This window comes from Temnothorax americanus, unplaced genomic scaffold, assembly GCF_048541705.1.
Source record: "Temnothorax americanus isolate GAGA-0224 unplaced genomic scaffold, ASM4854170v1 Scaffold10, whole genome shotgun sequence".
In the NCBI taxonomy this organism is placed as follows: domain Eukaryota; kingdom Metazoa; phylum Arthropoda; class Insecta; order Hymenoptera; family Formicidae; genus Temnothorax; species Temnothorax americanus.
Window position 1 is genome coordinate 2,220,845 of NW_027509231.1, and position 26,887 is coordinate 2,247,731.

At 39.5% G+C, this 26,887-nt stretch overlaps 2 protein-coding genes and 1 long non-coding RNA gene across 8 annotated transcripts in view; 1 reads left to right on the forward strand and 2 right to left on the reverse strand.

Annotated features, from left to right (window-relative positions):
- The window catches only part of LOC143899680 (2-oxoglutarate dehydrogenase complex component E1), a 93,721-nt gene extending 90,562 nt beyond the window's left edge, over positions 1-3,159 (reverse strand). For 4 of the 6 annotated variants that reach the window (XR_013257582.1, XM_077410189.1, XM_077410170.1 and 1 more), the window contains exons 1-3: positions 810-948; positions 584-707; positions 200-320 (exon numbers count right to left, since the gene is read on the reverse strand). Coding sequence is in view for 3 of the 6 variants with exons in the window: in XM_077410244.1 (XP_077266370.1) it covers positions 200-320; positions 584-707; positions 810-812 (248 nt within the window). In the remaining 3 variants the exon portion in view is untranslated. Of the gene's footprint in view, positions 1-199; positions 321-583; positions 708-809; positions 1,014-1,797; positions 2,352-2,961 lie in introns of those variants that run through there. The other 2 variants (XM_077410236.1, XM_077410251.1) reach the window with 2 other exon arrangements.
- A 581-nt stretch (positions 3,160-3,740) lies between these two features.
- The window catches only part of LOC143900178 (uncharacterized), a 92,349-nt gene continuing 69,202 nt past the window's right edge, over positions 3,741-26,887 (forward strand). The window contains exon 1 of the long non-coding RNA XR_013257729.1: positions 3,741-3,882. This is a non-coding gene — a long non-coding RNA (uncharacterized LOC143900178). The remainder of the gene's footprint in view (positions 3,883-26,887) is intronic.
- Positions 6,058-26,887, reverse strand: part of LOC143899999 (uncharacterized) — a 65,730-nt gene continuing 44,900 nt past the window's right edge. Inside the window, exons 2-3 of the mRNA XM_077410875.1 lie at positions 20,497-20,728; positions 6,058-12,525 (exon numbers count right to left, since the gene is read on the reverse strand). Of these exons, the coding sequence (XP_077267001.1) occupies positions 12,197-12,525; positions 20,497-20,728 (561 nt within the window). The 3' untranslated portion in view covers positions 6,058-12,196. The remainder of the gene's footprint in view (positions 12,526-20,496; positions 20,729-26,887) is intronic.

Here is a 26,887-nt window from a genome sequence, read left to right on the forward strand (position 1 = left end):
ATATAGTTCGTTAAACAAATTTAATTTAAAAAAATGACGTAATTTCTTGAAATATTTATCAAACACGAGCTTATTTCACAAGAATTTAAAAAATATAACTCTTTACAAATTTTTACTCTTTGACTAACCATCCGATTGAAAAATCGGTTGGATAAACCTTCCGCAAAAGAGACACAATATGTAAACCAATTATATTTACCGCATGTTGTTCCGCCGGCGCCTGATGCCTCTCCTAGGCCTCCACCTCCTCTCAGGCTGCTCGGGATGTCCTTCGTGTTCCCTCAATGCGAAGCTGATGCTCCTTCCCGCGGGGATATTTTCTGTAATATAAAAATAATCGAATCAATTAAATAATTGTCACGTACATCGAACATCTTATTCGTTTTATTCAGATTATACTTTTAAATATACTTTTTTCGCAAAAAGGTCTCTACGTTAGAATCAACTTGAATCAAATTTTTCAAATTACTTCTTTTTACTAATTTATATTCCGAATCACGGTTTAACATGACAACTGAATAGGGATAAACGAAAAAAGGGATTCTATAATATCTGTAGAAAACGTAGAAAGTATAACACTTACCAGAAGTGTTGGTACGCCGATGCCCGATGCCTATCCTAGGCCTCCTCCTCCTCTCAGGCTGCTCGGGTGTCAGATACGCAGAATTTACTCGCTGCTTCGATGTCATCTTCCGCGTCGTTATTTTCTGAAACATTCAAATGAACGGTTCGATTAAGTAAAGACGGAAGAGATAGAAAATTTTTGGACATAAGTCACACAGTACGTATTAAAAATCAATTACACTCACCATCTTCTTTCAGGCTGTTCCGGCCGCAAAATCCTCCTCCACCTCCAGATCAGGCTCGCATTCGTAAGAATGCGGTTTACGCAGATCCGATAGATCTGGTGCCACGTAGGAGCCATTAATCGAGACTCGTGACAATGCCAATGCAGCGTTAGTGTACTGCAAACAACCTAGTAAGCAAGAAACGTCAACGTCGCTACGATGATTCTGTAACAATCAAATATATAATCTAAATTAGAGCAGACAAGAAAAGAGACAGTCTCAGTATTTCGAAAAATAATTACCGAACATATAAAATACGGAATTCTACACGGAACAAACATACTTGTTTTTTATTTATTTTACATCTGTATCTTTTTTTTCCTTATTTTTCGCTGTTTATCGAAACTTTTAAATTTAATTAATTATAATGTATCTTAATATGCTAAAATTCTGATTAGAGTTCCTGAAAATTTTATTTGTCTACCAAAAAAAAGTCGATAAAAAGTGTAACGCGATAACATCTTTATGAAATTTTGAACACAATTTTTTTTCTCACTAAAAACATTCCATCATTGTTGTTACTTTTTGCCGAGCTGGCTTCATTTATTAGATGTATTTTCTAGCTCCTATTTTTTCTACTTATATTTATTCTGTAATTTTCAAGCAATTCATGTATCTCAAAATTAAATAAATTAATAAATTATACGATTCCAGGATTAAATATATTAATTTATAAATATGTTATTAATCTATAAATATATGATTAATTATCCATTTCAACGCAATGGAGATGTTATTATATATCCGTACAAAAAATAATACGTTCGTAATACTCTTGTGCTTTCAATTAAACATACGTATATATATATTTACAAATCCATTACCTCATATTAATTAATATTTTAAGAAATAACTATTACGCATGAAATAATTATCAATTCTGCAAAGGAGACGAAATAAAATTATAACAAGATAGCTCTAACGCCGTAGTTACTTCGTCGTTCGATACCTTCTGCATGAACTTCCTCTTCCTCTCAATTTCTCCCCTCGCAACTCGCGCAACTCACGAAAGTACGGTCACGTGTGTGTGAACGCACTTTAATACATCTCGACGTCAGCGACGTTCGCGAGACTACTGTGTATCAAATGATCAATTCAAATCAAACGAATCGTGCGAAAATACGCGATGCAATATCGAAGTTCGGCACTCCCGTCCCGCGTCGCTTCGATTCCCGCGAGCAAATAAATCGCGCGAATCACTCAACGTAAATAGTTAATTGCGCGAGAGGTAATTCCGTAATTGTACGCGAAGAGCGATCGAGAGATCTCGACCCTACGACGTACGAAACAGATCTGCCTGCCGGCGACTTTTAATCGTTCACGCATCGGTGATTTCGCGTAAACAAGATGCGCCGCGTACAAAAAAAAACGACCCCAAGGCCGCGCGCCACTCTCGATAACATTTCCCCGAAATACCTCAACGTTTTCCGATATAGATTCTTTCGAAATTTCAGAGAGAGAGAGAGAGAGTCGCGGCACCAATTCGTTCCGTATGTTCACCGCGCTGCGTGCGCGAATGGCGACGAAATAATCTTCGAAGAGACATCGCGTCGGCGCGATACTACGCGAGTCAAACGGACGGCTAGTGACTAGCACTCTTCTCTTTTCTTTCAAAGAAATGCTTCAAAGCATTTGTAGCGTCAAGTGGACCGCGGCCTAGCGAAGACACGCAGTTATTGATTTTAATCGAAAATATAATTAAAATCAAACACCGCACGCACGCAGATCTCGATCTCGTGAATCTCGCGAATGTAAAACTGTATTATTAATGTATCATTAATTACGACGAAAACACGCGACTCTCGGCGTTAATCAACGTGCGCGAAATACATATGGAGATTGTCGCAAATATTCACGGCGCGGGCGTCCCGTTCAATCACACACACACAACACGACAATATACGCACTTGGTTCTCTTTCTCCCTTCGGAGAGAATCGGAGATAAATTATACGACAACCGGCACGCGTGCGGTGTTCAAAGTGCGACGCGAGACAGTCGATCGTGAGAATGCTACGTTTGATATTATAACCATACATGGCGGAGGGGGGGGGGAATTATCCGATTATCCCCCGCAAGTATCGCGAAACTTGAATCGAGTCACAATTCTCGTACCTTCAACCACGTCTCCGACGATCCACGGTGTCTTGAGCGATTCACGTCACGACATGACGACACATCCATTCCGCCGGACACTTTATACGCTTACGAAATGTTCAGCACGACGCCGATTATTCCCGCAGAGGTGAGAGGCACAGACCGCGGCCCGCGGAACGAGGGAGCTCAGGGTAGCAGGGATGCCAACCGCAGAAACGAGAGAGGTTCCGAAGAACACGGTCGACACAGCGCGGAGCACGGAGCACGAAGCACGACGACGGGCGCGCGGAGCACGAATAACACTTCACCTATGCGAGATTCGTCGGGAAAATGAATACCGAATGGCTTTCGCAGGTATAGCGTACGCCGAGCGTTGACAAAAACGAGTGGCAAAGTCGCTCGTCGACAAAAACAATCGTCCGCGCACTGATTTCGAGAGTAAGTACGTATATATATACGTTGTTGCGAAGTTTCAACGGTCGCGGCTAGTACGGCGTCGGTTGTGCCACGGCCGCTCGCCGGCGAACTCAGAGCGGTCGAACGTGATTGGCCGGGCAGCGGGGGCTCGAGTCGCGAGGAGCCAATCGCGTTCGACGGCTCACCTGACTGCGCGGCGGCGTGACGGCAGCGGCGGCGCGGCGGTGCGGTGCGCAAGTAAATACGCGACGCGTTCACATCGACGTAGCGCGAGACGTTGTCGATCGTGTGAATTCCTCTTTCTCGTAAACGAGAAGATATCCGGTAGCAGAGTGTTGCGAGCTGAATGTGCGCCGAGAATACTCCGTTCCTTTTGCTCGTGTCGACTGAGATGCCGTGCCGTCGCTGGACGAGACGAACGCCGAGGCCGCGAATGCCGAATGTCGTGCTGGACGCCGGCGCCGTACGTATCACCCTCCCCGGCTGTGATTTGGCGGGTTTCCTGGCAATGCTCCGTGATCGGTGAGTAAATTTTGCACGAGAAACAATTTATTCGAAGCGAGATACAGCCAAATCATAATAGAATCGTTGTCCCGCGTGTCTCAGTGAGACGATAACCTCCAAAATTCCTGTCCCCTGCCTCCGTTTCTTACTCCGAATTAGTTAATCGCGCGGTAAGACGCTTCAGAGTAATATAGTATGAATCTTTCGTTAACCACGGGAATTCATAGGCTGTAGTCCATTTGATGCTACAAATGCTTTGAAACGTCCTCTCTCTTCTTCTCCTTCTTTCTTCCCTGAAAGAAAGGAGAAGAGAAATGCTTCGAAGCATTTGCAGTGACCACAGCCATAATCGATTGATTGAAGAGAACGATCGCGTGTTTGACGTTCTCACTTTGCTTGTCGCGATCGCGAACGAACGCGAACGGAGAGAGCGAGCTTGCTTTAATTAAGCGTGTAAATATCGAGAGTGCGAATAAACTCAAGTGTGCATCCACGAATCTATTCCGTCTTTCGTTAAAGAACGGGCACGGGCACTCGTTTGCGTAATTAATAAATGTTTCAAATTGATTTGTACATACGTGTGCTTCTTTATTTTTTATAATCTCTATTTGGCAGAAAATTAACGTTTTAAATTGTATTATTTGTAAAAATTTCTTCGCGATCGTCCCCGCAACGCGGCGATCTCGCGCATGCCACAAAAAAATGACAGCAGGTAAGATAATTTTTAAAATTGTAAAACATTCTCTTCTCTTGCTTGTTCCCCAAATAATATTCGTTTTGTTTATAAATTTTTTTATAAACGAGCTTATTGCCGCGCATTTCGCGCTCGTGTATTGCGGATTTATTAACAAAAAAAAAGGAAAAGAAGAAACAACGTCAATTTGATCGAGAGCTTTTTTGAATGGAGATGCTACGATAATTTTTTTTGATAGTCAATATATGTTACGGTTACGATACGTACAAAATCATAGCTGACATAATTTAATATCGATTTTCTGTAAAATAGAAATTATGAGAAATAAAAAAGCGTACGTGTCTTACGGATTTATTAGCAAAAAAAAAGGAAAAAAAAGAACAACGTCAATTCGATCGAGAATCCTTTGAAATAGAAATATTTTGTAATGAGAATTTTTTTCTGATATAGCTAACACTTACTCTCGACAATACGTTACGATACGTATAAAATCATAGCTGACACAATTTAATATCAATTTTCTGCAAAGTATTAGAGATTACGAGAAATAAAGAAGCGTACACGCGTCTTGTGGATTCATCAGCAAAAAAGAAAAGAAAGAACAACGTCAATTCGATAGAGAATGTTTCGAAATAGGAGATATTGCTACGAACATTTTTTCTGATAATTGATATACTCGGTAATACGTTACGATACATAGGTATAAAATTATAGGTGACCTAATTTAATATCGATTTCCTGTAAAATAGAGATTATGAGAAATAAAAAAGCGTACGTGTCTTGCGGATTTATTAGCAAAAAAAAAAGGAAAAATAAGAACAACGTCAATTCGGTCGAGAATGCTTTAAAATAGAAATATTTTTACGAAAATGTTTTTCTGATAGTTAATACATTACGATACATACATTAGGATACGTAGAAAATCATAAACTGATGCAATTTAATTTTCCGTAAAGAGATCATGAGAAATAAAGAAGCGTACGTACGGATAACTATAGAACGCGTATCGAATGCCGATGTTTTGACAAATCGCTTAATATCTTCCCGGTGTCTGACATTTACGATATTTGCCGTCTGGTTACCGTCGATGGTAGAACTACCGCTTCACCCTGTGGCCACCGTCGTCGATGCAAATATATGAGCGGCTTAGAAAGCTTTTTCGCTCTCTCGGCTCGGCTCGCTTGTTCCCTACGCGAAGAGTAAGTTCCGAAACTTTCCGTTGCATTTTGTAGAACAGAGTTACGTGACGTAACACGTTACGTTAGAATGCATTATATTGCCGGCTGCAGCATTAAAGTTCCTCTCGTCTCTTTCGACGTACGGCGTCGTAACATCTACGCTGCGCTGTATGAGGCGAGACTTTCGTAAATTAATATCGTAAGAAGAAAGCACATCCTCCGTCCAGAGTATCTCGCTTCCTAGATATACAACTATTATTACATCGAAAGGAGAAATGTAAAAAGAGATGGGAAAGGTAATGTATAAAGATGCGTGAAACGTCGAAGTAGTTTTTTATTGTTTCATATTTATACACATAATAAGCATACGATTACATCCTATTAGGTACTATAGATCGTATATGTATAACTTAAACGTATACTTATATGTATATATATATATATATATCTATAATATCCAGCGTTTTGTACAATAAATAAAGACTCTAGAGCATTTTAAACATAACATCGCGCGTTCCCGCGCGACCATTGCGTCGAGTATACAATAATTCAATAACGAGCTCTCTAATATGTCCCCCCTATTACGCTTAAAATTATCGCGAGAACGCGAATTATAGCGATGATTGTGGGCAGTTTTCACGATCGATATCACGAATATCTTGTCTTAACTCGAAGTCAAGATATATAAAGACTACATCTTCGCAATAGATGTCACGATTTCATATATTGTTATTATTTCGTCACGTCTCTTTCGCATAACGTATCAATTGATTTAATTAATGGTAATTGTAGAGCGATGGACTAACGAGCGTCTTCGATTGTTTTAAATATGTGACAAAGGTCTTGAATTCACTTTTAATATTATCCAAAATGGAAAATTGTTGAAAATTAAATGCCCATATCGCTATAAGCGTGACGCATAACCCTTCGGAGAAAATTTTATATTAAATTTTACTATGCTGCCACACACCAACTACGGACCATCAAGACGCCCAAGTTTAAATGCTATAGTCTTATAGTAAAATTACTATGTCCATAGCATTTAATGCTACGATCATAGCATTCAATGCTATAATAATGCTATGATCGTAGCACTAAATGCTATGAACATAGTAATTTTACTATAAGACTATAGCATTTAAACTTGGGCGTCTTGATGGTCCGCAGTTGGTGCGACAGCATAGTAAAATTTAATATACAATTTTCTCCGTGATTGAATATTCTGACGAAAAGAAGATAAATTAATAATCCCAGTTAGATTTGTTCATAAGCGATGCTGGGAACGCTAAAATTTGATTGCCCCCAACGAACGTGATTAAGCAATAAATTCCGGGCGAAAACTCACGCGTTGAATCGTCGTCCAGTCTCGAGATTCGGATCTCGAGCTACGAGAGACGAATATCCGGAGCCGAGGCGTCGGCAATAATCCTTCAATAAATGACGAGATATTGAAAAAGGTAATGACAGCCAGCGCGCGCGGATGTGAGAAATACGCGCGGTAGAGTCGTAACGGGAATTATGGGATTCCCGTGTAATCGTCCGATAAATCCGCCGTATGCTCGGAAAGAAATATCGTGTTTAAGCTTAATTCGGAAGTGAGTGTGATACAAATTGATGGCACGGCTCTCGCGTGGTTAACGCCGCTGCGGCCTCGTAAATTCTGCATAACGGAGCGACGTTACGTTACGGAAACAACGGTAACTCTCGGACCGCTCTCGAGCACGGGGATCGATAAGCCGGGCCTTCCTTCCCGAGCTATCGAGCTCCACCAGGCCTTAATCGCGTCCCATCGTGAGCTTTAATTGTTTACTCGCCCCCTTGCAGCACGCCGCCGCGACGTTATTGCACAATCGATATTAATTTACAGCAATCAGCGCGGCGTCGGCTCTAATGATAATTTTCTCACGCGCGACCGCAGCTCTTTTTAAATGTCTGTTTAAATCGAAAGACGGACGTTTATATATAGATATTTTACACTCTTATTTTCGTCATTATATATTGTTAATGCATCCGCGAGTTGTCCGACATTGTTTTAAATAAAGAATACAAATTATCAAGGTTGGTATTTTTTTTATTTAATTGTCATCAATTAAATTACTTTTTGAATGTACCTATTTTTTTTAACAGTTTTGCAGCTATCTAAATGAGACTTATCAAGCGCATCAGACTTTAAGGAATGTATTCGCGTAATCGTTACTAATAATGTTTCAATTTAAATCAATTTAATTCGTCATTAATAACAATCACTTCGCATCTTGATATTAATTGATCGATAATTATTATAGGTATAATATCTTTACGGCATTATTATATCTATATATATAAATATGATTATTTTAACAACTACGTTATTTTGTAATAGACTTTCTAGTAATAACGGCATCCCGATAATCAGTGATAAATTTACTTTATAGAGTTATATGTAAAACAATTAACAAAATAATAAATATAATTATTGTATTTTCGAGTAGCACTTAATGTTTCAAAGCGAAATAATTATCTCACGCTGGTTCAGTTATTATTCGCAGCTGGATTAAACTATTATTTTCCTTACACACATAATTCATATAATTCTACGATTGTATATCAATTTAGTAAATCGAGAAAGTAATGAAACTTAAGTGTTAACAATAAAATTTGTGTCGTACGCAAGGGAAACTGGGAAATACGTATTTTAATTACGTTCGTAGCTTATCGGATAACTAACGTTCTTAATCGTAGACGACTGTAGAGAAAACATTCGAGAATTGCAGATTGAATGTGAAATTGTCACGGTACATCGATATCCTCCTTCACACGATAGTTTGGTTCGATATAGTTTAGACTTTAAACATTCGACAATTCGCTACACCTATCCATCCTCGCAGAATCAGCTTGACCGCTGACACCTATTGTCATTTTACATTCGCTAACATCCGGCAACATGTACGACATGCATTTTTGTCTATCGTGTCTCGAGTTCATACGAAAGAACGACGATCAGTTCGTTATTTTTTTTTTTTTTTGCCAGAGACACGAATCATACGACGTGATTATTTGCATCGATGCGATTGGAAACCGCATAAAGATTTTTTTCGAGAGTTAACCGCGAGCAGTATTTTATTCTGTAAAACGTTTGAAGGGTGCGGAAAGAAAACGGCGATTCAACTAATAGCACCTATTATTATTTTAGGGAATAAAATTCTGATTGTGGCTAAACTTTTTTTCTGAAAAAAATGATCACTTATATGCGGCTTGCAGTCGTATTGATTCATTTAAATTGAACACTCAGATCTTTCGCTTAAAATTACGAGCAAAGTTCCGAAAAGTGTATTTACCTCGAATTATTTTAAAGTCTAGCGCGTAACGAAAAATAAATAGTATGTATTTATCTACCTGCTGGTTGAAATTTTATTTAATTTTCAAGATCGCACAAGTTAGATTAGCATCATAAAAACGAATAAATCGTTATAAAAAATTCTGCTTATTATTTTTTCGAGAGAGATATCGCCAAATTCATTAATCGAAGCAAAAATCTTTTCGGAACTTTAGCAAAAATTACAATTACTTATCGTAAATACGCGCAACGTTGGACCGGTCTCAAGCGATATCCGATAGATATCGACTTTTCGATAACGCGCGTATAGAAATTCCGAAACGATACACCTTTCCTTTCGCTTTAAACATTAGAAACATTGAGAGATGTATAAAAATTTGACAGTCAAAGCTACTGATGGTCTTTATATATATATTTTTTTTTTATTTTTTACCTCGAACAGGATATTAATTCGATAATCGCGCAAAAGACTCGATTGGTGTGCGGATTCTCGTTCCTCTCGAATCAGGTTGATAAATCAATAACTACCGACGGTCTCTTGAAAAATGGGGGGATTATCTATTTGCGTAGTCGTTTGAAAATTCCAGGCGCAAGTACGGAGATTTCGGTGATTTCGTTATGCGGCGCAGTGCGAAACAGGACGACGCCGACGTCGCGACGACGACGTCGCGACACTCGCGAGTTGTACGTGACCCGAACTAGGTGATACAGGGTGTCTTGAAAAAGACTTCGCGAGCTTTTTTAGATTTATACAGTACTTACCCCACTCTGTGAAAAAAAAATCTATTACGTTATGTCTCGAGATTGCAATATAGATGTATATAGAGAAACAAATATACAAATAGTCTTTTAAAGCGTATATCAATAATTTTTTGTATGATAAAGAAAGATTAAAATATTCTTATTAGAGAGATTTACTTTTCACGAAAGGAGCTGAAAGAAATTAAGGTTATAATAGATCAATTGTCACTCAAATCTTTGCATAGGCAACTTTTATCGTAAGCCGCGGCCGTCTTATTGCTATTTTTGAAGACGGGACTGGGTCACGGTGACCGGTCACCACGGTCAACGTCAGCCTCATTCTTGAGAGCACCCCGTATACGGAAATCCCCGGAAGAGACGAGAGCGAATCTCAGGAGGAATTTTTTCTCGCGGAACGGCATTACCGCCAGTTCTGCAATCTACATGAGGTTGCTGCATCAGTGGAACTCGAAATCGTCGTGAGCATACCTCATTCTCCCTCTCTCTTCCTTTCTTTTTCTCTGTCTCTTCGTCTATTTGACGGAGACACGCAAGAATGCAGTCACCTCTTGGCCCCGCGCTCCCATTTCTCACTCCCCCTTCTGCCCCCATAATCCGCGTTCTTATCGGCGAGATGCGAGTCGGGCATCGAGATGTTCTCCGCGATAAGGCAATTCGAGAGAACTTTTCTGATGGACAACTATCGGAGGAGGGGAACAGAGAGATAGAAAGAGAATGCTCGAACATCCCTCACCCGTGGTCAAAGGGATGCCAAGAGGTGCGCCAAACGGTTGTGCGTCCCCTCAGTTATCGGAAAAGTATTTGCGGAAAATCCCCGGCGCGGTTCTCGCGCGAGAGATTTTGATGCTCCGTCACTCTTGCTCTCTCTCTTTCTATTACGGATTTCGTTGCGTTTTGCGCCATTAAGGAAAGGGGACCATGTATTTTCGCAACGGACGCAAAGTGATCTTAACAACTTTGCTGAAACTTCGGGAGTGCTCTTTTTTTCTCCTGGCTCTCACGACGAATCTGCTCGTAGAAACTCGGATCCGCGTCGCAAAAAGTAATATTACGTAGTAAAATAATTAGCTTAGAAATAATTATTTATCTAATACAGCTACAAATGCATTAAGTAGAAGTATTGAAACAGACTTTTCAATAAGAGCCGATGCAAAATCACCTCGTTTAGCGAATTCGTTGCAAGAAAAAATACGTTGGTATATATAACTCGAGAAAACACCATGGAAAAAAAATGAACCTCGCGATGCACGCGCTTTGTTTGCGGTAAACTTTTTGCTCTCATTACAAAGAGCCTTTGATTAAAAACTGTGCGGAACGGCGAAGAGCGAGCTGTCCACAAGGGTCCACGGGAGTTGTCGGGACTATAAAGAGGAAGAAAAATCGTCTAATGGGTAATTCATTCTCGGCGAAGGAACAAATGACGGCGGACGTCGTTGAAAAATATTCGAGTGGCCGACGATCCGGGGGATCTACCCGTAAGGGGATAGGGACGAAAGAAGCTCCCGCGTGGGAATCGCAGATGATATCGATGCTTTTCCTACGCTCGATCTTGCTGCGCGTCTCGTCGATCCGATCCTCTTAAAAGTCGGTCTCCGGAGCAACCGAATCACAAATCCCGTCGATGCGGTTCGTTCTTTCTTTCTGTGCGATTACCTGAGACCGGGAACGCCGCGGATCTAAATCGCAATTCCGTCTTCACGATGTTGATCGAGTATCTACGATGGCGTTAAGTTAATTGCGGAAGAAATCTTCGATGTCAATGATCGAGCGTCCGTCGCCGTGCGGTATAATTTTAACCCCTTGGATGCGACTCCCTCGTTTCGTTTAAAATTAGTTCGTGTATCGATTAATACACGCTAGAGAGGTACGCTCGGATAAAAAAAGAATAATAGAATAGAGAGTTTTATTAATTGCCTTGTGCGAAATTTAATTTTGGTTAAAAATTTTTTTAATTACTCTCTTAAACGCGTTTTATTAATATCAACGTGTGTAACGATCATATTTTATTTTGTATAACCGCGTAGAAAATACTGGTTTTTTAAATTTAATATTATTTGTTAAAGTGTGTTGTTAATTAAAACAGTTTATAATAATGTAGTGAGTATATGAATAGTATAAATTTAGAAAAAGATATTGGTTCTGTAATTAAAAATTCTTCCATGAGAACTTAAGTTATACAGAAAGTTACTATGCGTAACTAACGTGACGTCGAGCTCTGTCGACGGATTTCCGTAACCCAGCGTAATGTCCTATTACACGCGCAGCAGCATCCAAAGTGTTAGCATAATCGCGTTAATTAGTCTGAGACGGAGAGACACACAGTCGGGGCGCGATCTGGCGATCTGGGCGTCTCGAGATCGATCGATCGTCCGTTTAATTTCACTACTGCCAGGATCTGAAGAGAACGCTCGACGATAGGAGGCCGATGAGGGTCGCCCAGGCGACGAGATCGAGCGCGCTCCGCTTGGATCTCGCGCCGCCATTCATGCAAGTCTCGCGGATGCTGACGATCTTCAGGCCGCGGCGTCCCAGGAGATTGTGAACTCCTCGTTTGTCGCTCTTCTGCAGAGTGTGCTCGCGTGACAGTAAAAGGGAGTAGAGCTGATTGTTGGGATTCCGGGAGCAGAAAGTCAACACCATGTCCGAGGCGACGGCCTTCATTACGTGCACGTTGCCGGTGAACTGCATGTATCTCTGCTCCGTTAAGGTACCTGCAAATTAAATCAGCAACCGGGTTAAAAGAAGCAACGTGACGCAATACGCAAGATGAGGGTGAAAGAAAGGAGGGAATGAGGGTGTGTGTGTGTGTGTGAGAGAGAGAGAGAGAGAGAGAGAGAGAGAGGCCTCCTTATCGAATTTCCTGCCCCGGCTTTTCGCGTCAGCTTCCGTCCGTTGCACGAAGTAGAATCTCTTGTACAAACGGAACTGTCGCGACTGCAGAAATAAATGTCTGTCGACGACAAGTCTATTTTTATGAAGTAGTTTTATCTTCACGTGGAATGCTCTTGAGTGAAATAGGAAGAAGGGTACGGGCCGTACGGGGTAAAAGCAGGGTCATTTTGTACTCACGGATTTTTGTTTCACGTGAAAATAACTTGTCGTGATGTGAAAGATAAAAACTGACGAAATTCAAGCTCCCAATTTGGAGATTATTTAAAGAGTCTAAAGATAATATAAATATTCTTAACGATTTTTAAACGAGAATTCTGAGATGTGTCCGAAAAAATCTGGTAATTCAGTTGATCCGATAAATTTAACACGCATGTATTAATGGCGAGAATGATAGATGAGGCTTTTGGGTTTACTTTTTAAAATAGACATCTAAGATATTGTCAAGATAGGAAAGCGCGACAATAAAGAAGGATCGAGCAAGTAGCGAAAGCTTGACTTTCCAATTTCCTGTCTCTACTGATACGACGAAGAGGCGAAACATTATATACCTACAATGCTGTAGTCCTACATATAATGTAATTCATGTATATTACACATAAATCTGTACACGTGTGCATATGAAAAGCATCTGGATACTTCGTCTCTTTTTTGGAAAAATTTTACATAGAAGGAAAAATATTTCTACGAAGTAGTTTATTCAGTGTATTTAGTAGAAACGCAAACAGAATGTGATAAAACTACATTACGATGTTGCCTTTTTGCTTCGCATAAAATTTTTCCAAACAAGATAGGGTACATAAATATTTTTCTATATACCGCACGCATGTGTACCGTATACTATGCCAACGATATTAAAAACTTATCATGCTTTCAAGCTTTAAAGAAAATTATGATCTTGCGTGATACGCTCCACATATGAAAGTGTTGTACAAAATTGATATATATGGTATACTATGAGCTTTCAAACTTAGTTAATCTTCTTATAGTATTTGGGAAGTGATTAAGTAGCTCGGGTAATGAGTACGAGCATTGCGAAGCAATAAAAAGGCTGATGCGAGTAGTACGAAATTGCAAAGAAACCAAAGTGTTTCCTTTAGAAACTTTCACAGTGAGTAACAAATAGCAGCGCAATACCATTGTATTTAGTATCATTTATCACGGACTTGGCACTTTTATCTGAACACGTTTAATGGACTAAGTCGGGGCTTTGACAAATGTAAGTTTCAACCACTTCACCGGACCCTGGAGATATAAACTCCAACCTGTGCAATGTTTAATCTGCAAAAATGTTTGATCTAAGTGAATTGACCGGGATAAACCGCGGTTGGTGTCTCACACACCTAAATGTTAACATTTACTTTATGTAAGCGATACTTTCATCGTTTCGCAAAAAATTCAGATGAGTCACGTTTTTATCACGCATTATTCTTCATGTCTTGGCAGTTAACGGATATTTTAGCATTTAATCAAGTTAATTGGGCCATTTGCGAATACAATACTTATATAATCAGAATTATGATCTTGTTATAATGATTTGATTACGATCTCACTTGTTGGCGCAGTTCAGACGGATTCGATGATCATTCGTGACGACGCGAAATACACGGTTGCGAAATGGAAATACGCAATATTACGGCTCATTACGTAGTTGAGAACGCACTTAACGTTATGAAGGGAAATATACGGAGACGAGACGGCAAACACGTGTACAATCTATATGCGCAATGTGCAACGACCATAAACGATGCACATGCATTCCACATTTCGCAGGATCATCGCGCGATGTCGGAAATATTTCACTCTGGAGATACCACTTTAATACCGGCATTTAGAAGCACCCGTTACGCTTCCAACTAAACTTATGTATACAGAGAGGAGTGACCGATCTACTTCTGAGGGAGCTATCGTTTTAATTTGTAATGTGACTTTTATAAATATTTGATAATTCGAAAACATTTTTAAAATAAAAATGTCGAAACAATCTTGTCATGTTACGCGACTTTCCAATTTGCTTATATTCTTACGCTTCTCAAAAAAAAAAATATATGTACAATATTTTACACTCGTCACTCGTAATTGAAGTTGACCAAAACGTCCGTTAAACAACGACGTCGGTTCACGTAGATATGTGACATATCGATCATTGCCGCAAAACATTGCCATACCCTGACAATTCATTGAAATGACGACTCACTGAAACGGTTGCGATTGACATTTACTGCGACTGAATTGTTCCGGCTATTATAAGCAAAGCGACGTGAATAGCGCGCAGGAAACGAAATTGAAAGCGCGTCGCGATACTCATAATTACATCGTGATATAGCAATTAGATGTTTACTTACTCGCGGCGCGTCCTTCCCAATCGCGTTGAAGTCACGAATTATATATTAAAACGACATGGTAATTGCAACGCGCACAACTAATTGCATATGCCGCGTATATGCCGGCAATGTCATCGCCGTAATCGCTTCAGTCGATATACATTGTCCTGATCAGTATTGAAATTTGTTCCCTAGCGCGACACTATCATTACATTTTGCCAACTATTATGTATATCGCTGCTCTAAATTGAGCCGGTTGAGCGATGGATTGCAATTTATTTCTCTCCACGCGCATGTAAACAATTATAAATTAACAGCTAAACGGTACACCTTCCGATAAATGAGCAATCGTATATTAACAAGCAAACCAATTAAGCGATTAGCCTAATAATTACATTCCTCTCCCTCCGTCTTTTTCTCTCCCCCTTATCGCAATATTATAACGTTTACTGCAAATGTTTGTAGTTCTCGATTAAATTTCAGTAAAGTAATATTTAAAAAAAAATTTAAATTAATTTCAATTAAATTTTATTTTGTTTAAATTGAATTAAATTTTAATCTTTGCAATCTTATCTGGATTATAGCACGTTTACGTATGCACCTTCTCATCTCTAGCGTAACTTTTAAGAAAAGGGCAACACGCTGGCCGTTTGCGAGTTTGAAAACTAGGTCGGTCGTACAAGGATAAGAGCAGAGGTCTTTATCTTCTCTGGAAAGTTGTTGCAGCCGCGCTTAGATCTTGAACAGGCAGCACTTACATCCATATATTAGGTAGTCTCTCAAGGGTCTCTTCATCGTCTCGTCAAGCGTCGCGTCCAGTAGCCGCGAAGTATGTTGCACGAGAGAATTATGAATTCCATCGCGAAAAACTGCCCCCTCAGAACTTCGTTTTTAGCGCCTAAAGTACGACAGCTGCAACTCTGATGAGATTCCCGGCCGAACTCGGGGGGAAGTTAAATTTGGCGAGAGGAAGATGTCGGAGAAAAGTTTTCATTTCGTCGTCGTCCATAAAACGGCAAAAACATTCTCACGAGCGAATCTTCGCGCAGTCCTATAGTCCTTCCGGCTCCAAGGACCGGCTAATGCACGAAATTGATTTAACTTTCTGTAATAAAGTCGCTATATGCGCCGACGAAAAAGTGGCTGTTGATCGCGCGTGTTTCTCTTTCTCGCGTTAAGGAAAACAGCGCGAAATGCAGCATGTTTCTCGGTTCTTTTGTGTAATTAAACGCGCACGCGCTCGTTTATGTGTGTGTATATGCGAATTTAATTTCAGCCAGCAAGATATTCAAGACACGTGCAATTTCAAAATTTTGCATATGAGCTAAAATTATATTTTGAATTATTAAAAACCCGTTATATATTTGTCGGAGAGATACTCGATATTATTTTTTATTTTTCATCCGGCACGTTGTCTCCAAATTTAATTAACCAGATGGTAAATTTAATTGTTCAAATCACGGATATATACAACCGTGGTTTACATATATGGTATACGTAATGTATGTTTAGCGATTTTCATATTTATGCATGGAAAATAATCAATTGTCGCATTCGTACATGTTGTATCGAAATATATTTTTATGTCTCTCACTCTCTCCTCTCTTTCTCTCTCTCTCTCTCTCTTTCTTTCTCTTTCTCTCTGATATAGAAAGATATTCTTCAGGAATTTTATTACGCCGGAATTTATCTTGTGCTTCGATATTGAAATACTAGGTCAAAATTGGGTTTAAGAGAACTTCTGTACAAAATGTCAAAATTAAAAAATGCTCTTCAGTAATTTAATAGAAATGCATTCTTGTTTGAAAGAGATTATAACACTTTCTTTATAAAGAAGGTTTACGATCAATTGAATTTTCACTAATGAAGAATCAATTCTAAATTGATCAGGGAAGATTTATATGTTAAATTGATATGTTTAAAAATTTATTAAAAAATTATTATACATAAAAGTTTATTGAACTTAACACATACACTAGCGAATTAAAGCGAGATATAGGAATCGATTTTAATAATGATTTTTTATTTTATTTTATTAGAACATCTTTATCATTCTCGATTGTAAATGATATTTATCATTTTTAGCTCAAGAACAGATAACTCGTATAATTTTTCCCGCGTTAAAGATACGTGAAAGTCGTTCATTTTAGAGAGACATCATTTTCCTGAATGAAGATTCATTCGCGAGAGGATTAATTTGAGAGCGAACTCGCTAACTGTCCCAGCGACTCCACAAACAATGTCCGTGCATCAATCAGGTACATATATACTCTTGCAGTTTCACGATGCGGTATATTATCCCCGGCATTTCAGATCGTTTTCGGTTTTCGGATTAGTATACTCCGGCAGGCAGGCGGGCTGAAACGAAATCCCGGAGAGACCTCAATCCGCATTACGTTCCGCGTCTGCTCCATTATACGGGATCCCGTATTTGCTGTTGGCCGATAGCGAAGAATAGCGTCGGACAAGCTATTCGGCAGAGTGGTTGCCCGAGGGAGGAGGAAAGAGAAGGAAAGAAAGAAGAACTTGCAGAGTCGGCCGGAAAGAAATTAGAAAGAGCAGATGGCCGTGCGACTTTTGAAAAATTATTTTCCGCGTCGACGAGCGCTTTTTCCTCGAAAGGAGCGCCTCGCGACGAATTCTCCGCGTTCCCCGTCATTCTCCGACAGTCGGCAGTCGTAATTGGATGCCTCGACTTCGTTGGCTTACGACGGCTGAATCCCATCCCGGCTCGACTGACGGTTAACCGATAATCACACGGACGATTCCACGAATTCATTAAGATCGTTAGTCGGGGCGCGTCTTGGGATTTTAATTGCCGCTGGCGAATCGTGTTCTGGCGAATTACATTGATACGCGATTGTTCGTTCTGTCTGGGGAGTATTATCTTGTTTGATATCTCGTTTACGTTTTTCCTTATCCGAATATCTTGTACAGATAACAAGTACATCAAATCCTTTAACTCGGTCTAAATAATCGGCATTTTCTTGTAGTACATTATTAAATGATTTTATCAACTTCAATTCGGAAAGGATTGTACAGACTCACACACATATATATATATATATATATATTTAAAGCAGATATATCTAAAAGATGAGAATTTAATTTTTCGTGTAAGATAATATGGTAACTAATCATTAGCGATCGTTTCTGACATAGAAACATTACCTTCGTGTTTTTATTTGGATCACAGAAATCACCATTCTGCTTTTCACTTAATGAACTTTTTAATCTGTGCTTTTAATCCGCCAATGGACGCAAACATAATAAAGAGGTTGGAGTTCAAGAAAGTATCCAACGAGCCAAACAGTTTCGTTGAACTAATTTAATCTCGTATCTTTCCTCCTTTCGAGATCTGCTTTATCCCTACTACCATCAGTCAGCCCAAATGTCGAACGAGTGCAATAACCCGTTTTCTATTTTTTATTTCCACTAGTCTGCTGTATAACCATTAATCTATTGCAATATCTTTATCATAATATCGTTACTTTATTTTATTTCGGTTTTCATTTTTTAATAATGTATTGAAAACGCATCGGTTCTCTTGTCTGGTTTATTTTATAACTGTTTTAATTAATTTTTTTATTATTATAATAATTGCCAATTAACTTTTAATAAAAGAGACCAGAATTGATCAAGAAATCTTTACATCAAAAGAAACACGCTCTTCATTTTAAATACAAAGTCTCTTTTAACTTACACACAACATATTGTCTCAAAGTCTTTTTTTCCGTTTGTTCTATATTTAAAGCTTCTCTCGAGGTTCGCGATGCGAATCTTGTCGAGGAATAAATTCTAATTGATTCTTCCACGATGGAGAGACGCTCGTTCATTGCGAGTGTTTGTCTTCGTTTGACGATCCATTCAAAGCGCGTATCTATCTTAAGAGCCGCCAACCTAATGGCGCATCTTCCTAACGCCGACGCAACTTTGGGCGCGATCAACCCCGCCGAATCGTTAATCCAATTTACCCTCTGCGAGGAGTTGCCCCGAAACTTTCAACCACTCGTCGGGCAAGCGCGGCGTGATCGGTTATTCGGACTGGCTTATGATAATCACCCTCGAAAGAACTTCCAACTCCACGCCGAAGTTCGCGCACTGGATATATCTGTTTCCCCTGTCGCTTCTCGTTATGGAAACTCGAAACGGAGAAGCTTTTCCCACGCGAAACGAAAATTGTAATCACAACTTGTTTATCAACGAAATTGTATTTTTAATTATGTGATTACTTCTTTTAATCCTCTTATATTAATTTCTCTTTTGATACTTATATTTAAAGAGGACGTCATCTGATTGTTATTTCTAAACTTATTAAAAAAAGTAACATTCTAATGGATAAATAATTTGAATTTATATATGTATTATCGAGTCAACTATGTATTTCTTTGGAAATCTCATTACACGCAATGGGTCGATAAAATCTGCACGCAAGAGGAGGTGAATTACGAGAAAGGAATAATAATGCGAGACACGCAAGAGCGCAACACGTTTTCGTCATAATTTGAGATAAATTGAAAAATTTCGACGAAAGCAGAGTTTTAATTTTGTCTAGTCGCGAAAGGTTATTCGAGGCATAATAAAGTTGTGGATCATACGTCAAAATTGTTGCGCGTTTCGCGGAGATTGTCCATCTTTCTTTTTTTTTTTTTTGCAATTTTGAAGAGTCCTTCGCTGCTCTATTTCTTCGCTTCTAAAGAGACACTCGGGAGAAGATCGATTGGACGAAACGCTGCTCAAGAGCAGTGATTGAAAAATTGAGACTTCCAGTTCTATCACGAAAGGTTTATTAATTCGGCTAACTGTGTAACATGGAAAATCAATCGCAATGAGAGCCGTAACTCGTCTTATAATTGGAATGGTCGGGATATTTTCAAACTCATCGAGAAAACCGGAATGCTGAGAGATTCGATTAAGATATAAAGAGTAAAGCCCACCCATACACCCATCGATTTCGATCGATTTGTTCAAAAGGAGTTATAACCTGAAACTCGTATTACTCTAATTCCGCCAGATGTTACCAATCACAAGCCTCATTTTGTGCAATTACTCCTTACGCAAATATGTTTTTGATCAGATTCTAGTTTACAAGGTTCATTGCGTGGATGTCAAATGTGTAATACAAACGCATTAATTTGCACACCAATGATAATTAATGCATCCGGTTTCAATATTAATTTACGTATTCTAACCGAGAGAGAGAATAGCCATCGTCTATAATACTTGTTAATTAAATCGCAACGTTGCATTATTGAATGTGTTTGCAATTAGATGCTGTTAATACCATAATGAAAGCCATTTAATGAAACGAAGTTTTCGCATTTTATTAATCATCGATAATAAATTTATATTTCAAATCGGAAAAGTATATGCAAGCATAGGGTATAGCGAATAAATTACAGATTCAAAATAACGTGGAGTAACTAATTGAGATTTAGACGGTCGCGTGAAATAAACAAATCTCTTTACCGTTCTGCGAGGTCATGGTTCGCCATAATCCCTTTCTTCTGTGGACATCTGGTATCCGGAAAGTATATTCCACGTTTCCGGACTCCTCAGTCCACAATAGTCTCAACGAGGCGTGATCTATCGGCCTCAGTTTCACGATCGGACACGAGTCAACGACGTACGAGCTGCTCATTGGCTTCGTGGGGTCCATCCTGTGTTCCAGAACTTCCACGACGTACCATTTGCCCATTATCTGTAACGAAATGTGTTTCGTAGAATCAACCTGAAAGATCGCTTGAGCGAGTAGAACATATGCTAAGCGCTGAGTAGATAAAAAGACATATTCCTTCGATATCTTTTTGCACAAACATGATTTCCCCTTAAGCTTCAATTTTTAAGATACTCGAGGTATATTAAAAAGTAGCAAAGAAAAAAAAAGAGAAATTCCTGGTTCGGGGAAAATTGGTTCTAGACCGGTCAAGGAGATTGCAGACGGGGGAAAGTGCGGGGATACTAAGTGTATGCACGGGGGAGTCGACTTGGAGAGTAACCCGGCAACTTCAGCGAAAGGTATATAGATAATTCCGTGAGAAGCTTAAAGCAAATTACGGGCGATTTATTGGCCGCGTAACCGTTAGTGATTAAGTCCGTGGAAATAATATCGTCGAGGCCCAAATCCCGATCGGCATAATGCGCTCGGGAATTTTTTTTCAGCTCGATCGTTCCGATTTTTTACCTCCGTGAAATCTTGCTCTAATCGGATTGCGCCGCTCAATGCTAAAGCTCGCTTAATAGTAATCCGTACATACATTTATTCGCCGGGTTTATCTTTTATTATCCGGTGTGTCGATCGATGCGCGACATTTTGCTTCGCCGACCTCACGGTAAACAACGCGGCGGGGAATCTTATATAGAACATCATATATAATAGTTGCGCGAGCACCGTCGAGGGAATAAAGAGTTCGTCGATCTTATTTGTAGTGACGTTAACTGATGTGTGTTCAGAGAAGCTATAAAGATTAAAAAGAATTAGCCTCAACAAAATGTCGAGATAATCAGACGAAAGCCGATCTCGGTTACACAGCAACGGCGTCGAATAGCGCCAGACTACAAAATCGGTCGCAAGGTAGGATTCCGTGAAAGCTAATCTTGGCAATCCTCCTCACGTAACGCAGCTATATATTTTGTAAAGAAACTCGATCTTTAGAGAGCACAGCGAACTCTCGCTGGTATGCAATAAACGCAGCCTTTCTTGCTCACGTTATCCGCGGTGGGGGGGGGGGGGGGGGTTAACTCGATTTAACTTTCGGTTTAATTTACGCATAACGTTGCGTAGTTATACGCAAATGTAGAGAATTGTTTATTCAATTCGCTCCTACATGAAATACGATGCTAATGTACTACTGAAAGCGCTTAGGTTCGAAGTTGATGTACGGTGATGCAGATTATCAACTTGTTGAGCTCAGATGCGGTATACGATACTCGGTTTTGCCCGCGGGAGCCGTCTAAGGAGAGTTTGTTGAACAATGACTATAATAATCCTTGCAAAGGTCCGAGGTCCATAAAGGCACGTCTAATAACTGATTTGCCTTCGCGTTGCCAATGAGCTTCCAGTCTTGCATAAACGCGTTTCTGCGGCTTCGAGGATATTCGTGGAAAGTGATATGCGTACGAAATGTCTATGGTGAAATGAAATTTTTATTAACTTTGTGCTTATTAATCTTTTGTCACCTATTTTCCTTCTTAAAACCCTTATAGAGAAGAAGAGGAGGAGACAAGCTCAAAGAGAAAAACAAAGACAAAGAGAGGGAATTCATCGAAAGTTCTAAGCTCAATCGTTAATTATTCGAACACATTCGAGATTTCTTTCTTTTCGATATTCTACATTTTTACAAATCGAGAAATCTTCAGCGAAAACGACATCCGGTAATTTTTGAGCACTCTGTGTGTACAAGTGAAACGGTCAAAATAAATAAAGTAAATGCGGTTCTCGTTTTTGTGAGTAGATATACGCGTATCCACGTGTACCGCGTTCATGTATGTGTGTACGTACATACACAATCTAGCTTTATATTGTACCGGAAAAGCGCCGTAAATCATTGTCGTCGAGGTGTACGTGATACTGGGTCACACAGCGTGGTCGGGGGATTAAAATTAACGAGATAATAAATATGGCCTTTACCGAATAGACCGCAAAAAATTTCAATTGTCGTTTCATGGGAATCTCATCGCACGAACAATCGCGGCCATCCATTTGAAACTGCGCTATTTTACTTTATTTTTATTTTTAACAAACATATATTACGGCTGCGTGCAAATGTTTATATTAAATGGAAATCAGAATCTGTGACGACACAAGATTATATGTACGAGCTCTCTGAGCTCTTTTCATAGATTAGAAAAATTAGGGAATTAATATGGAAATAAGAAATTAGAGAGGCTTGTAAATTTTCATAATTTCTGTAACGTTATGCAACTCGACACTTTTCAAGTATGCGCAGAATGATAGTTTATTAGGTATATAAGAAAGCGCGATGAGAGAAAAGATAATGGGGATAATTTTAATCTTGCACAAGGATCTTTACGAAGTTTTCTTTGGTCTTAAAAATACTGACTACGTTATTGAAGTTTGTATAAATAAGCTACTCTTGCTCGTCTTTATGTCGCTTCTTACTCGTCTTAAGAAACCCCGATGTGCGCTCGATAATGAACTTCGCGAGGAGTTACTTTATTACTCAGTCTTATAAATAAGACATGTACAATGCCGAGATAGTCGTATGTCGAAATTAAAGGAAGTTTAATCAGTATCAGCTTGAAAAAGACGAGACTATATTACGGAGCGCTCGCAACAGATAGCCCGCATCGTCATCGCGCTAGCCTTGTAATTCATATCGCTGACAATGGACGGATAAACACAAGCCTTCATTCAAGTTGCGAAAGTAGTTAGAAAAGTTTAATTGATATTTGGCAACCTGGCCATTATTACGTGTAACGCGATTACCTTACACGTCCCCTTAGACATTTCCGATTAGCTACTAAATTACGATCAAAGTCTGATCCAACTTTTGTACATTCTCGTTACACGTCTACGTAATACCACGAGATGTGAGAGAAACATCGTGTGTGAAAAATTATTAATTGAAAATATTATTAAACCAGGAATGCGTAAAATACAATCATAAATGAGAAAGTTAAGAAATAATAGACTTCGATTAAATATATGTTAGAAAAAATTAATTGTTTCTTCCAATAATAATTAGACGAATAATTTATATTAATTTGTTTCAATAAGCTTTTTCTGGCACATATTCCTTCATTGTTTTCTATCTTTTATTTTGTCCAGCTGTTCAATATTATCTATTTCTAAAAAAAATTTTTTTTTGGTTTTACGCTCATAAAATTCAATCCTTCCAGTAATGAAAAATCGCTTATTTGTTGGATGAACCAATATATTCACCATAGCGTTTCGGATGATGCGAGCGTAATAAATGTATTTTTTTTACGAATTGAAAGCATCACCGCGACGTGAAATGGTATAACAATCGCGCGGGGCTTTGAAAGCCCTGCAGTGTTCCGAATAATCTTATATCCCTTTAGTAGATTTAACGTTCATTTATTTTAACCAGTAGTTTTTCACGTGCATGGGAAGAGAGAGATTCGCCGCATAAAATTGGATAAAAACCGCCGCCAGGCCACAGCGATTTTAAGCTCGACGCATTGCCAAACTAAATCCGCGCTACTTGCACCAAAGTCCATTTAAAGACACACCTACAAAAACGGTCTTCTTTTTTAAGATAAAAAAGATATAATCTACGCTGTAGCTAATTCATAATGGCAATCAATTTACACATTATTTCTTTTTTTTTTTTTTTTTTTAAATTAGCTCATTTTATGGCTGCAAAAGTAAAACTTGTTCCTCCTGTTCAGTATCGTAATTAAGATTAACGATTCACACACGTTGAACACTCTGCATAATAATTCTTGCTGTCCAAGGAATTTACCGATAAACTTGGTTGACCCTGCGCAAATTCGCGAATTATAATTACAAGCCGAATAATATACAAGCGTTTTGTCTGGGCGGAGCGACACGACGCTGAGCAAAATTGCCGGCAAATAAACCGGCGCGGCGCGTCGCGCGGGGATAAATTTTCGTTTATTAGACACTACCGGACACCCGGCACGGACGCGCTTCGTGACTTATGCATTCGCTATCGTAACGAGAACGTCAGCGTTTTCACGGGAATATTGCAGTAATTAGTAGCAAGGTAAATTACCGTACGCGTACGCTAATAGCGGGTAATTTCCGAAATAGGAAAAAAAGGGGGGAACGACGTGACGCGTGTTTTTTCCGAGTTCCTCGTTTCGGTTGCCTCATCGATCACGCGACAAGAGAAAGAGAGGGCAGTCATCCAAATATACATATGTACGGCTGCCTAAACTCGGTTTGCTGCTCGTACGTTTTCTCTCGTTTCAGAAACTTTCTCTCTCTCTTTTTCGCAGCAGCAGCTTGCACCTTACGGGGGGTTCACACCAGAAATATCTCGAGGATATACGGAGCAAGATACGCTCGTACTCTTCTAAACCGTCTCCGAAATACTTATCCTTTCGCCTCTCGTAATACATATTTGAGAATCGAGGAGCCTGACTCGCGATTCCCGCGCGGGACATAGCAGGGCGGCATTGAGAGGGCTGCGGTGGATTCATCGGGTATAGGTATCCCGGCGGTTTCGGGACAGCTGGCAATCTCTCCTGATGGAGACGGTGCATTTGCATCTTTACGACTTTCGACGACGCTCGTCGTCGTTCGCGTCGCGACGCCTCTCCGAACGAAAGACGAGCGGTAAAAATTGCGCCGAGTGGGATGATCGTGTGCTCGGTGCACATGATCACAAATTGGGAAGGATGGAAAGGAAAAAAAGTAACGCGAAAGGTCGTACCCTCACGAGACCACATGCGGCGCGTTATTGTATTTATGCCTTTATTAAATTCCGCGCGCGACGCCGGACGCCGGACTGAATTCTTACAGCGTTGCAGCGTGACATTCGCGATATGAAATTCTATTTTTGGCGACGTAGCGTATCCCCTCGACTATTCGTTGAGGAAAAACGAGTTCTTTAATATTTATAGCGATAATGTATATAGTATATCATGTGATACGTCGCTATCGCGTTAAAATATGTGTATAATATGATAATATAGATGTTCCTTTTCTGTCAAATATATTTTCACAACACCTCCACGGAAAGTCCGACTTTCCATGCCTGTAGAGAGAGGCGAAAGCGGCCAATTTCACGCCAGGGCGGCATAGCGGGCGGAAAGTAACCACTTTCCTCCCTAGAGAGGAAAGTGACCGCTTTCGTCCCTGTTTAGGGAGAGAAACGTACAACGTATGCAAAAATTATAGATATTTCAATAAATAAAAATAATAATTACTATTTCAAAAATAACTTTTATTAAAACTATACTGATTTGGGATTGTTTTTTCTTAATAATATCACTAAATAATGAGATAACTAATTATACCTATTTACACACACACACACACACACATACACATAATATCTTTAAATAAAAACCCAAATCAATCAGATTTAGTATACAATAATTTAAAAAAAAAATTTTTTTTTTTTTATTTTATTGTCATTTTAATCTTGTGTTATGTGGGGGGCTTCGCCCCCCACACCCCCTACCAGGGACTTCGTTTCTGGACCCCGCATCACTCTCTTTTTCTCTTTGTATTTAACTACACGCACGTACAAACTGTACGAATGGAACATCAAACGCATACACTCTACAGACATTCAAAAGTCGAACATTTCCGTAAAGGTGTTGTGAAAAATATCGTGTGCACCTCGGGTCGAAAGCTTTTTTAGACTCGCCTTCTGCTCGGGTGGCAAACTTCACACTCGTCTGAAAAACGCTACTTTCGCCTCTTGGTGCACAATATACTATAGGAATTAGAGGTGTCGATATTTTTCAGGTATCATGACAATTTTTGACGTTATTTTTCTTTACGTAAGTATCATCCGAAATTTTCGAGTAACCGACAGCGTCGTGACTGTCAATATTAAAAGCCATAGTGAACACGCGGCAACATCATACGACATAGAAAGTAAATCGGTTCTCGGGTAATTACAGCGGGTGTCGATTTTAAAATAAATTGTCACATTGCAGTGCTTGTACAAAAGGAATTTAATTAAAACACGAGAATTTGCCTCTCATCGATTCGGCACCTCGTTCGAACGCACATTGACTCGTTATCGGTAGAGTTTTATGTACCAGGGTGTCCGAGGCCTGGCGAGCTAACTTAATTCCTTACTCGACTTGTAATTTATGTTCCATGAGGAAAAACGTGGAAGTTCCAATAGCTTTTAAATTTCAAACGATTAATAATTAACCGTTTTCGTGAAAA